Source organism: Gigantopelta aegis, chromosome 10 (genome assembly GCF_016097555.1).
Source record: "Gigantopelta aegis isolate Gae_Host chromosome 10, Gae_host_genome, whole genome shotgun sequence".
Classification (NCBI taxonomy): Eukaryota; Metazoa; Mollusca; class Gastropoda; order Neomphalida; family Peltospiridae; genus Gigantopelta; species Gigantopelta aegis.
Window position 1 is genome coordinate 50,140,538 of NC_054708.1, and position 13,454 is coordinate 50,153,991.

A 13,454-nucleotide genomic window follows, 5' to 3' on the forward strand; every position below is an offset into this window, starting at 1 on the left:
TTCTAAAAAGGAAAATATCTTTACTATGTAATTTTATTCATCGGGATTTGTTAGTCGTAAACATGTTAAAGTGGCAGCAAACCCAGGATGGTCTCTTTAAACATGTGCAAACAATAATAATGTATGATAGTGCCACATGTTACCTGACTCTTCCTGAAGAAAGGGACAAAATAATCATACCTCAAAGTATGGTATATCTATCCAGTGGACTAGAAAAGTTGGTGTAGCTTGGATTTTATATTGGGAAACGGGCAAATGTAAAAGGTGGTTAGGAAAAAAAAAAAGTGTGATCTGGTAAGCCAGCTAGCAACTTGCCTTAATTTGTGGTCGATGGGCCTAGTGGTAATTCCATAGCCAATTACCTTGTCATTGAAAAATTAATTGAGTCATGGACCAGTCTTGGTGGTATACCAGGATTTCTCTATCTAAGCGTGCATGAAATGGATTTTTAAAAAATGGGAAATTCCACCATAGTTAAGCCAATGGACTTAAATTGGATAATATGTTTAACAGGAATCTCAACTGGGGTTTAAAAACTTACATCCAGGGCGTAAATATGCAAAATCCTTGGTGATTGAGTGATAGATGTTGAGAAAGATGTCTGCTTGATACCAGTAACGACTCCAACCTAGAGTGATGTAACAGTTTGATTGGGAGACCGTAAGCTGCTACACTGACCAACCATTAAGAACTCTGTCATGAACCAATCATCCATATAGTTGGTGCGAGTCCAGGATAGTGTGTGAGAATCTTACTTGCATACACGTGTAAATAAACCAAAATGAAGATAAACTGTCCCACATTATTTTTGTAGTAATTGTTTTTGTCTGTGTCTGTGTGCATGTGTGTTAAGAATTTACCAGTGGTGTTTCAAATTCAACTCTCTCATTTTGCAAAATACATGTATTGCAAATTTTTAAAGAAATAATTTATGAATTTGTTGAACTATGTAATGAAGATTTTAACATGGCCTTGAATACAACTTCGAAAATACGTCATTAGTGGGGTTTTGTTTATATTTGTCAGCATTGTGAAGGCCTATTTTTGGTTTTGAAAGAAGTAAATGTATGATTTATATTTGAAATGTGTTCTTCCAGAAAAGACTCCTCAAAAGAAGAAGACGATAAGTCCTCAGAAGGTGCCCCCTGGTAGTCCTGGCCGGTCTCCACCTGTGAAAATCAACATGGGCGGTCCGATGCCAGTAGTCGTATCATCATCACCTCCATTGTCATACTCTCAGCCAGTACACCCACCTTTCATTGTACCACAAATGTCTGAACCAGCTAGTCTTCCGACACCAGTAATTAAACCCAAGCCACCTTCTCCTGAAAGAGGTATGATTATCTTTGTCAGATTAATTTTTTATTAGTCGCCTACCAGTCCAACTGGAAGGGACTATAGGTTTTGTCTTGGTCCTTCTGTCTGTCTGTCCTTGTGTCCCAAATATAATTTTGCGGACGTGTTTTTTTAACAATGCCACAAGATATTGAGCTGAAACTGTGTATAGCCACATTTTTTTTTTTTTTAACAAACAACTTCATAGATTTTACAATTTTTTTTTTTTTTTTTAACTTATACATAACCAATTTAATTTGCAGAATTGTTGGTAGTAAAAAAAAGTTGGTCATTTCATTTCTTCACTCCTTCCTTATACCACTGATTTTTCAGCTTTTTATTTGATTGATTGTTGTAAAGTAATTTTCTGAAATACACTGGAAAATTATTTTTTAATTAACTTCTATTTTTTTTTCAGCTTTTAAAAGTTTAGTTCAGTTTTTTTATTTTGAAAATGGGTTAAAACAGTGTGTTTTATGTGTTTACTATATATAGTAATTTTTATTTAAACTTTTCAGTTGCTCCTATGGTAACTCCAAAGCCTATAACCCACTCGCATATGCCACAGCAGCCCAGTCGACCAACTGCCATGGCAACAGCCAAGCCACAAATTAGGAACACTAGTAAGTATTTGTTTCAATCAAATAAAGAATTTATATTGTTGGTTGCAGAACTAATTATCCAGACAGTCACTTATATTGTTTTTATAGAATTACGGTCAATACTTTTTAATACTGTGCAGCTTATATAATCTTGATTTATAAAAAATATGTTGGTTTTAATGGAACTATTACGGAGCTTTTATTCCCAACATTTAAAAATATTAAAGGACATGAATTTGCTTTATGTAAGCAACTATGTATTACTATTAAATTCTGTTTTTAGTTCCGGTAACCCCAAATATTGCTCCTGTCCGTCAGCCTCTCTCTCCTCCTGTGGAGGTTGTGTCACCACCCAAAATGAATCAAGAGATTAAACGCCAGTCGCCAAGAATACAGCAATCTCCCGAAGATCTGACTAAAGACCCTCTAATGTTTTCCCTGACTGATGAGGAATCCAACAGCCCAAAACCAAGCCCTAAGCATGCACCACCTGCACCTCCAGGAGCTACTGTTTGTAAGTAATAAGAACCTTGCTTTAAACTATGGGTTTTTTTTAAACAGAGAAAAAAAGATTATTTGTTAAATTATTTCTAATGGGAGTATTTTGGGGGTAAATGTATTCAAATGAAACTGTCATCTTGTATAACTATGATTTTAGTTAATGCAAGTTAAACAAAAAATGTAAACATTTAACAGTATTCACTGATACATCGATCACTATTTTAACTGATACTTATATTGGAGATAGTTTGTAATACTTTGAAGAGCTTGATTAAAATTAGAATGCATCATTCATATTTTCATTTTTGTGTGTGTATAAATTAAATATTTTGAAGTGTTGATTTACATTCATTAGAAATTAAGCATCTGAAACTTGTGGAGTTGTTTAACATGCTTGTATCTGAGTGGTTTTGTTGTAATTTCAGCTGCTAGTGGTGTTAGAATAGCATATGGAGTTGGGTCGTCAGTTCCACAGATGTCACAGGATCGCAGACTTGATCAGAAGATTCCAATTCCTCCGTCACAAATCAAGAAATCAAACACGGTTTGTGCTTATAATAGTTCCCACAGAGAACAGTGATAGCTTCAAACAGGGCAACAGCAACATGATATTGTAGTTGGGTGACTTCTATATACCTACATGTTGTGATCTCCACAAAGTAAAAGTTAGATATTTTAGTAGTTTATAATTTTTTAATTTTTGTTAAATTTAATTATTAAATAATAGAAAGATATTTTGGAAATTTGAATGAAATTTTAAAAGTTTTTATTAGAAATTTAACATTGAAAATTTGAAAGTGTCTATCAATTATCATCTACCAGTAACAAATTAAATAGCTGAACTCACTAGGCTGAAAGGCCAATTGTTAAATTTAGCTTCTCACAAACTTACAAAAAACAAGATTATTTACACCATGCCAAGTTAACAAGTTAGTAAAAAACAAAAACATTATTTTATTTTTTTCTCCAGGATGTGAAATTAAAAAACACAGCTTCCTGGTCAAGTTTGGCAAATGCAGCTCAGAACATGGGACCAGGCTCTAACAAAAAGGCCAGTGCAAAACAAAGTTTTGAGCAGTTTAAAAAGCAAGCAAAAGAAAAGGAAGAAAGGGTAAGTGTTTTGTGTGTTATGATGTTCAACATCCATTCATATTCATTTGTACGTAATATAATGGAATTTTTGTGCCTTTTTTTTTTTTGTTCTTTAAAGGTGAATTATTCCTTCTGTCTGTTATTGTGAAAATACTTACATTGTAGACAACCTATTAAAATGAATAATATATTTCAGGAACGTACATTACGTGAACAAGAATCTCTCCGTCGACAACAGAAAGAGAAGGCAGAACGTGAGAGATTGCGTTTGGAACGTGAAAGACAACGTGAGAAGGAAGAAGAGGAAGCCCTGGAGTTGGCACAACATTCCCAGTTGGCACAACATACTCAGCAGCAACAACAGCAGGAAGAGTTACTGCGGCAACAAGAACTGGAACTATTAAACCGCCAGAAGGAGCGCGAGAGACAGAGAGAACAAGATCGACGTAGGAGAGAAGCTGTAAGTTTAATAGACACTAAACCTGTATCCTAACTGGACATGAGTGACTATTTTAGAAATCATTGATTTCAATCTCAGTATCCTAACCGCATGCGTATGGTGCAACAGATAAATGTGTCGTGTCCCACGCGTCCGGTTAGGATACGGCAATTGAAATCAATGATTTCTAAAATAATCGCTCGCTTCTGGTTAGGATACAGCTTAACCGGTTCATGACATAAGTTATCAGCTTTTTCCAGTGAAGGTAAGTCTAGGGAACCCCGCGATGCTTGTTCCCTGTTCAACCTAAACATGACAAAGCTGATACATTATGTCTCTAACCTGTTATTGTTTTTATCCTGCAGCCCAAAAGTAATAGTAGGAATTTTATTACTTGTACTTTAAAATCTCTTGTATAGCTTTTGTGCTCGTTTTATTTGCAAAGACATTACTGTAGGAAAAACAAATATGCATCATATTTTGTTCAGCTTATTACATTAATGAAAGGATTGGCAGTTTAATCTTAATGTCAGAATTCTACAGAAATATACTGCAGAACCACATTGAACAACACTGTAGAATTTAATGATTCTGAAATTGAAATGTTTGCTTCTGCATACATGCTTTAGAAGACTGTCTTTGTAATTTATTTGCTCTGAATTGTGATGGTTTTTTAGTGGTTAATATAATTTAAATTTTTGAGAAACTATATTTTATATTTGTGTGGTAATCCATTAATTTTTGTTTTACAGATGGCCAACAAAATTGACATGAATGCTCAGAGTGAGTTAATGGCTTCGTTTGAAGAAATGTTATGATATGGAATTCAGGTGACATCACACTCCCAAGTGATTTTCATTCCACGATACTGTGTACAAAACTGCATCATCTTGTCACTGGTACATGCCAACAGAGGTGTTCATTCACTGTCTCTAGTATTGGATTAGGTCAGCTTGGATAGCATGTTCAGCTGAGAGTATGGGTTGGCTTCTATTTTTACCAAGGATCCCAAAGAACAAGACAGAAACTAGATCAGACCAACATAAACAGATCTAATGTGCTTGTAATGCTGGGATAGAACGGTGATGAAAGCTAGGTAACAAAAAACTAATAAACCAGAACCGGAGTAGTAAAGCTTTCTGATACATTGTATGAAGGAACTTGGGGAAAATAGGAAATTCTGCCAGTATTATGTGAACTGCATGCTATAGTCTTGTTTGTTCACAGAAGAGGTGCGTTGCAAAATGTTGCCAATTCATATCATAATTCTTAGCATGTTAAGTTATTATAACATGTTATCATTGCTTCGTAGTTTGGACATCTGATGTTGTCGGTTTTGTTCGTATGAAGTGCACAGACACCAATAAATGTTTGTATTTGAGAAAGTAGCAGACATATATTTGCATCACATGGTACGCACTAATAATTTTGACGTGTACATTTTGTTCCACCTGTGCATTAACTGTTTATGAACCAACCTAACTTCTTAGATAATTCATTCACAGCAAAAACTATTGAATTACTCTATGCAGGAAGCATGATTTGGCTCTTGTTTCTATATGAAAAAGAGTTCTTGTTTCATTGGAAGAATGTGCTCAAGATAATAAGGTTGTTGCTTCATTAATGAAGACAATTAGAAGAAAATTGTTGCAATTTTCAAGAAACATTTTGTACCTCTTTTTTTTTTCTCTTTTTTTTTTTCTTTTTTTTTTCAGAGTATTATTTTTGTGTGAAACTGTTCAGTTTAAATTAAAAATTATATATTTTTAGAAATCTGAGTTCAGGTGGAAGACCTATTGGTGACTGAAATACTTAAGAAAAGAGGTCACTTGATTTTGCTGTTTTAATAAATGGAATCCCAGCACATTACTATAGTTCAGTAGATTTTTAGTAGATTTTTCCTACATTGTGCTTGTTTTATGGTTCATGGCATTTTAAGCCATGGGATAAAATAGAATGTTAGGAATTACAAAAGTAATTCTGATAAATAATTGCTAACAATTGTAAACTGTTACTTACTAGCAATGTTGTTTTTAAAGTAATTTTGAAACTTTCTCCCCCCACAGTCTGGCAAAGAATTGATAATTATTTACTTTATGTAAAAACTACAAATATGTTAATATATTAGTTATCAAATATGAGTAATTTACCAATGTAGCCTGCATTTGTAATATTCTAACTGCAATACAAAACTGGTAGTGCCAATCATGGATAGTAAAGATGGACAAAATTAAATGAAAGCATTTTTTTATTTATTTCATGCATAGTTTTGTTTTAATTTTTACAAACGGTATAAAAGTAAAGCTACAGTGACACATTTAAAAACAACTTCTGCCATGCTGTTTATATTTTTACAACTGATCTTTTATGTGGATCAAGAAATTGTTGATAAAGTAATGGAACAGTTTCAGTTATAGTGTGTTGACCAGCCAATGGACAGTTGATGGTGCAAACTATTCAGTTAACTAAGATTATTTTGGATCAACTTCAGTTTATAAGCTACAAACCTTGACTGTCCTGTTCACACAAAAAGGTATCCTTATTTTCAGCCACATGTGTTCTTTATATTTGTACATTCTGTGAATTATAAGTAATTTCAGTTTATCAGTTGTATCACTTTAAAAAAAAAAAAAAGTTTGTTAAATGAAAGTAAATTTTATTACTTTTAAAATGGAAATACAATATTAATATGCAAAATTATTTTTATGTTTGATGTTAAATTTATCTGTTAGCTTATCCGTAAAAATATGTTCTAAATGTAATATTTTTAATGGCTCTTCCTGTTAAAAGAAATCAGAACTGTGGTTGCACTGCCTAATATTAATATTTTTCAATAAAACTTCTCATATCAAGTATTTATTCTCATAGAACTAATTATATATTACAAACGTGGATTGTGTATAATCTGTAGTATTGCTGTCATAGTTATTAGTATAACTTTATTGCAAGATTTCTGTGTATTGACTAGAGTAAAAATTGATTCTTGAAATTCATAACACATTTGTAAATTGTCTTCAGTGCAACGTATCTTCTTTGTTGAGAAAAACAAATATAAAACTATAGCTGCCACATGTAGACTGCTGCTGCTACTAATTAGCATATTTCATTGTAATTTCATTATAATTTCTTGTGAAACTACTGATTTGTAAGTGTCTTGTGGAAAGCAACAACAAAGTGCAATTGAGGGTGTGTGTAGTTGTAAACTTGCATATGGAGTTGATCTCGATTATTAATGCTGCAACTCATTGCAGTTGTATGTAAAACGATTTTCATTATGAATATATATTTTTCAGTATGTCTAATATTTTTCAGTTTGAGTTTCATACTTATATATGACCGTGTCATATTTATTTATAAATGTTTGTGTAAATTTTGTCAGTAAAAACAGTTTGAGACAAATACAATAGTTTTTTTCCATGTCTAATGTATGATTGTGTAAATGATAATGTAGAAAGTGTGAATTACATAATGGGGAAAATCTAATTTAAAAGGATATTCCATCTTGCTTGTAAGATTGCTGTTATGCTTGTGTGCATGAATTTTATTATGGAAGCTGCTTTGTACATTGCTGTGGCATCAGTTTCTTGGAATCTGACAATAAATTGTTGAGAGATATATATATGAATATATATATATATATATATATATAAATATAAATATATATACATTGTTTGTGTAATTTTCTTTTACTCAGGTCATGCATATTTTTGCCGGTAACTAGAAGAAATGCAATGTTTTCACACTCAGAACTACACCCAAAAATTACTCTGTAGCTCCACTATGGTGTCTGTCAGCAGAACTATGATAGATTTCTCCAACATCTGTCCATTGGCTCTCAAATTTCCCTTGACATTTGACTTATAGATTTCAGATTGCGTAGTCCTGAAACTTTGTACAGGGATTCTCTGAAGGAGTTTACAAGAAATGGGAGAGATATTTAGTTTTAATTAAAAATGCAGAATTGTCCGGGCCAAGAAGTCCACCGGTTTGTATGAGTGTAATTGTTTTTGTAGTACACAGGATTAAGGGACTCTGATCCCTCGAATTTATCCACTGAAGGTTCAGGCATGACCCCCAAGGCCAAGCCTCTGAAATTACCAGTGATTAGGTCCAGTACTAAAGAGGTGGGCAGAATTTCCAATAAAAACGTACCAAACTAATTGGCAGCTGACTGGAAAAAAATGAAGAAGCTAAAAGTAAATATTTACTATACCACAAGTTCAGAGTGATTTGATTAATTTGAATGGGCAGCTAGATTATAAATTATTGTAAAAGGAATTGAAACGGTTTTTGAGGGGTGCCAAACGTTTTTTTTAAAAAGTCCAATGGCTTTGATCTAGCAAGAGGAGACGGCCACCGGTAATTTCATTTGGGAAATAAAACCTTGATGATTGTGTAGAGCTGGGATATATGTCGATAATGATTTACCGTACTGTGCAAATTTCAAAATACTAATAAAATACTAAATATTATCCACCATTTAGTAAAGCACTAACAATATATCTGACAAATGCAAAATAGCTGAAAACAAGAGATGGGTGGAGGGTGGCCTTGTGTATGGAATTTAATTTTATTTAGATGAAATTTGTGGGTTACACTACTCTGGCATACATTTAAAGTAGAGTATACCGAAAATGCCGCTCTGAATCTGTATCTGTATTGTAATCAATAAATGCCAAGATAAATAGCCTCAAAATGCCGATGCTGGACCTGAATTTCAATGCTTCCCAGCTCTTGACGATTGTGTTGATGGTCTGGTAATCCAGGTTTGAAAATTAACTGTCGCCCGGTCGCCCGTGGCGACCTTTATTGGCTAAGGGCGACTAGGAATCTTAAACGGTAGTCCGTTGGGCGACAATCGATTTTAGTGTTTGGCGAGTATTGTACTACTTGAAAAAAGAAACGCACTGATACTGATTCGAATGTGATAAAACACGCTGCGTCTATTTAGGCACGAACTACAGATCTGGCAGCAGAAGACCTAGAACAGGTTCTATATTTTGACAGCGCCAACATAATGAATAAAGATAAAATTCATATAAAACCTAGTCAAACCTGTCCTAGCGGCCACCTGCTTTAAGTGGTCACCTGTCTTAACGCGGCCAGCGGCCACCCAAATCGGATCCCAAATCACTAAAATACCTGTATTAAGCGGTCACAGTAAATGTTTACTATTATATAAAAGGGATAATTAACAACTGCGATAAGGTGCAGCAAATAACCGATCTTCACACCTTCAGGAATACTGGTACCCATTCAGTCCCGACATCTCTACTGTGTATCAATTAAAGTATGACTATGGAAAGCATCTAATTGCCTCTGGGCAGGCTACGCTTGACATTTGTAGATTCACTTACTATGACAATACACTGCATGAAGTAGAAATTAAATGGAAAGAAAACAAACTGTTGAGAACGGTTAATTTAATACATTCCAGTTGCAGTTTTCCAGAAGGAGGCGACGTGTCAAAAGTTTATTTGTAGTAAGCTGTGAAGCACACATCCATTAATTAGCAGTATAGATGCTAAAACAAGAAACAACAACATATGTTTTAAAGACTGTCACAACCTGTAATCAGCGGTCACCTGTCTTAAGCGGCCAATTTTATGTATTTATTTTTGTGACTGCATAAGACAGGTTTGACTATATTAATTTATTAAGTTTTAAACCCATACCATCTCAAATAACATTTTATTGGGGGTAAAAGTGCAGTGTAAATTAAAACAAAAATTCTTTACAAATTACTATCAAACTGCATAGGTTAACTTCTTTTTTCATGTGATAAAGTTTTAAGGCAATTGAACATCCAAGGTAATCTGAATGACACAACCTTAATACATGATCAGGACCGTATCTCTGTACAATGCAGAGTCGAATGGGTATTTGGCAAAACTGGGTGATTTCATGGATCTCTATCTAGGAGAACAGCCACTCCCGAGGAAATCATTTGCTGGGAATTTCACCCCTCTTGTATCACCACAAAGTTTATTCCATCCCTCTTGCATTGCCACAAAGAGGACTGCCACTCCCAAACTAGTTTACTAAAGCACGTGCAGTTTTACATTGTCTATTTCTACTGCATTATCTTTTACCCTGTGTTGAAAATGAGATTTAATATGTTTAATTTAATGGTACTTTGTAAAGAAACATGTTTATTTATACTGGATTTCTTTTTCAAATTTTTTTTTTTTGAGTTGGTATAAGTTTAAAACTTGACATGTTTTTATATAAATTTTTTTTTTATTCATTATGAAGTTAAACATCAATTCATCGATTTTATTTAACGCAAACGGTTATTATTCAACAAAACCCCCACTATGGTTTTAATTTTACCTGTGCAGTTAAAACTTGCAAATCTAGATGTTCCAAGGAGTTGGTTTAAATTTGTTTGGCTTCACTCCTGTCTGAGGGGTCTATTCCCCTTGACCTTTGATGACACATACGGGCTGGATCAGCGCAGTCTTCACCACCCATGGGGAGGGGAAGAGTCCACTGAACTATAGGACTAGACTACGGCTCTGCTAGGTCATAAACATGAATGATGTGATATCACAATATAATGTGCTGCTATAGACTGGTGGGATGGTGACATAAAGGGACCATCAATGAATGGTAGTTGAGCCACTTGTTTTGGTCCTTCACAAATGGCCCGCGACCTGGCTCATCATCTCTTATTCAGCTTTCTCATCCAAGATAATTGTGACTTTTAACTGTGGGTCTGACATGTACAATACTGTACTCCACAACATATTTGCCAACATTTTATAATCTTTCTGATACACTGAAGGATGTGATGTAGTGTTTTTGGATAAATGGGCCAACGCTGTAATTAGTTTCACCTGGGCGGGCAAATTCTCATGGTGTTTAATAGCCCTATGCCTGTAAGTTAATAAATAATGTGATAGAATTTTATAAGCCGTAGCTTTTGATGGATATTGCTATGTAAATATAATTAGTCAAGGACACATTTTTGTCAAATATTTTTGGTAGGGAAAGTAAAATATAACTTTGTAACCAATCATCACAGCCTCACAAATTACTACCGGTACTAAAAATGTTGATATTGAAGTTAAGTTTGTTTGGTTAATAACAAATCACTGACTATTGGCTGTCAAACATTTGGTAATTTTGAGAAAAAACCTGGTACATTTTTCCATAAATAGCCAGGGATCTCCTATATGCACCATACCACGGCCTTTGATATACCAGTCATGGTGCACTGGCTGGAATGAGAAATGGGCCTACCGACTGGGATCGATCCCAGACTGACTGCATCAAGCAGGCATTTTACCACTAGGCTATGTGTTGATATTAAAACCCTTCTACAAACTATGATTTGTATAATTTGATTAATGATTAGGTCACAGGGGTCAAAAGGTCATGAAATTTGTGTGATTTTAATGGTACATGTGCTATTAGTTCATCATGTTCATGTATGAGGGACATATTTTGTCTAGTGGGTGGGATTTAGCTTAGTCGGTTGAGTGCTTGCCTGAGGTGCTTGTATCGCAGGATCGAACTACCTTGGTGGATCCATTCAACTGACTGGGTTTTTTCTCGTTCCAGTGCACCACAACTGTTCAATGGCCGTGGTATGTGCTTTCCTTTCTGTGGGAAAGTGCACATAAAAGATCCCTTTCAGCAAATGGAAAAATGTAGCAGTTTTCCTCTGATGACTACGAGTCAGAGTTAGCAACTGTTTGACATCCAATAGCTGATGATTAATTAATATGCTCTAGTGGTGGTATTAAAAAACAAAAAACAACTATTTTTTATAATGCTGCTGTTCAGTTTGCATAGCCCATTTGGCTATTTCTCGTGGTATGTGCTATCTTGTCTATGGGATGGTGCATATAAAAGATCTCTTTGCTGCTAATCAAAAAAAGAGGAGCCCTGGCCTCATGAAGTGGCGACAGCGGGCTTCCTCTCTCAATATGTGTGGTCCTTAACCATGTCTGACGCCATATAACTGTAAATAAAATGTGTTGAGTGTGTCATTAAATCATTTCCTTCCTTGACCCATGGAGAAACAAAACTATGAATTTGCTTGCTCTGACCCCCCTCCCTCCACGACCAATGCCTGATTGGTAGGAACCAAAATTGGGAAAAACTGATGCAAAATAAAAATTTAAGAATTTAGTCATTCTGATATCCCCCTCCCCCTCCCCCTTGGAGTGGGACCAAAAGAAAAAATATATATGCCAATTAAAAAAAATATGCACTTCTAGAAATGCTGTAATTGAATAGTCAATATATTAAAAAATCATAAGTTGTGAATTTCATTAAGTTGGCCAGAGGATTGGTGAAGTTTACTAGAAAACTTTTACAAAGAAATGCATTTTAACTGTTATTTCTTCACTACTACTGCATTTGATGGGCGTTTGCTAGAGAACGTGTACAGAGAAATGCATTTCCACTATTATTTCTTCACTATTACTTCTTCACTATTACTGCATTTGATGGGTGTTTGCTAGAGAACGTGTACAGAGAAATGCATTTTAACTGTTATTTCTTCACTACTACTGCATTTGATGGGCGTTTGCTAGAGAACGTGTACAGAGAAATGGATTTCAACTGTTATTTCTTCACTACTACTGGACCATTTCCAACTGCATTTGATGGGAAAGTTTCTTGACCAATGAACAAAATCATGAAAATGGTCATCCTCCCCTTCCCACCTGAAAAATGAATACTGTACATTCCATGAGACTGGTAGGCAAAACCAACAATTTACTCAGGTGACATTTAGGTTCATGGACCTCTTGTGAAGAATAAATATAGTGTTTCACCCATAGCATTTTGATTTATTAATCATTGGCTATTGGATGTCAAACATTTGTTAATTTTGATATATAGTCTTAGAGAGGACACACATTTCCATTTGTAGCATGGTATCTTTTATATGCACCATCCCACAAACAGGACAGCACATACAATGGCCTTTGATGTAACAGTCGCCATGCACTGGCTGGAATGAGAGAGAGCCCACCAATGTAGATAGATTCTAGACCGACTGTGCATCAGGCGAGCACTTTACCACTGGGCTACATTCTACCCCTTGTATGGGGAAAGTGCTTATAAAAAGATTCCTTGCTGTTTTATCAGTAGTAGTATATGTAGCAGTAGCAGCATGTTTTTCCCATCAGATATTGAAATGAAGAGCCCATGACACTTTTTTTCTTCTATGTGGACTATATTCAGTTTTTGTTCACTGCATATTTTTTAGCCACAGACTGAATAACTATGTATGGCACCAAACAGTCATGGTTTAAAATGTGCTGAGGTGTTGTTAAAAGAGATATTTCTTTCCTTTCCAGTGACTCGTGAACGGCCAAGCGGCCATTATATTCTCTGGTTGAACCATTTTGACATTTGCCAAGCTTTGGTTGTTATGAATAATTTATTTTTAGTTTGGCTTTTGCTTATATGTCATTTAAGAGTTTAATACATTGTTTTCAAAATGTAATATTACATAGCTAAAATGA

At 34.7% G+C, this 13,454-nt stretch overlaps 1 protein-coding gene across 5 annotated transcripts in view; it reads left to right on the top strand.

Annotated features, from left to right (window-relative positions):
* LOC121384402 (bromodomain-containing protein 3-like) overlaps positions 1-7,630 on the top strand; it is a 40,209-nt gene extending 32,579 nt beyond the window's left edge. For all 5 annotated transcript variants that reach the window (XM_041514786.1, XM_041514788.1, XM_041514787.1 and 2 more), the window contains 7 exons: positions 1,098-1,334; positions 1,854-1,958; positions 2,221-2,451; positions 2,864-2,982; positions 3,409-3,549; positions 3,727-3,990; positions 4,722-7,630. In XM_041514786.1, coding sequence (XP_041370720.1) covers positions 1,098-1,334; positions 1,854-1,958; positions 2,221-2,451; positions 2,864-2,982; positions 3,409-3,549; positions 3,727-3,990; positions 4,722-4,787 — 1,163 coding nt within the window. In that variant the 3' untranslated portion in view covers positions 4,788-7,630. The remainder of the gene's footprint in view (positions 1-1,097; positions 1,335-1,853; positions 1,959-2,220; positions 2,452-2,863; positions 2,983-3,408; positions 3,550-3,726; positions 3,991-4,721) is intronic.
* The last annotated feature ends 5,824 nt before the right edge of the window (positions 7,631-13,454 follow it).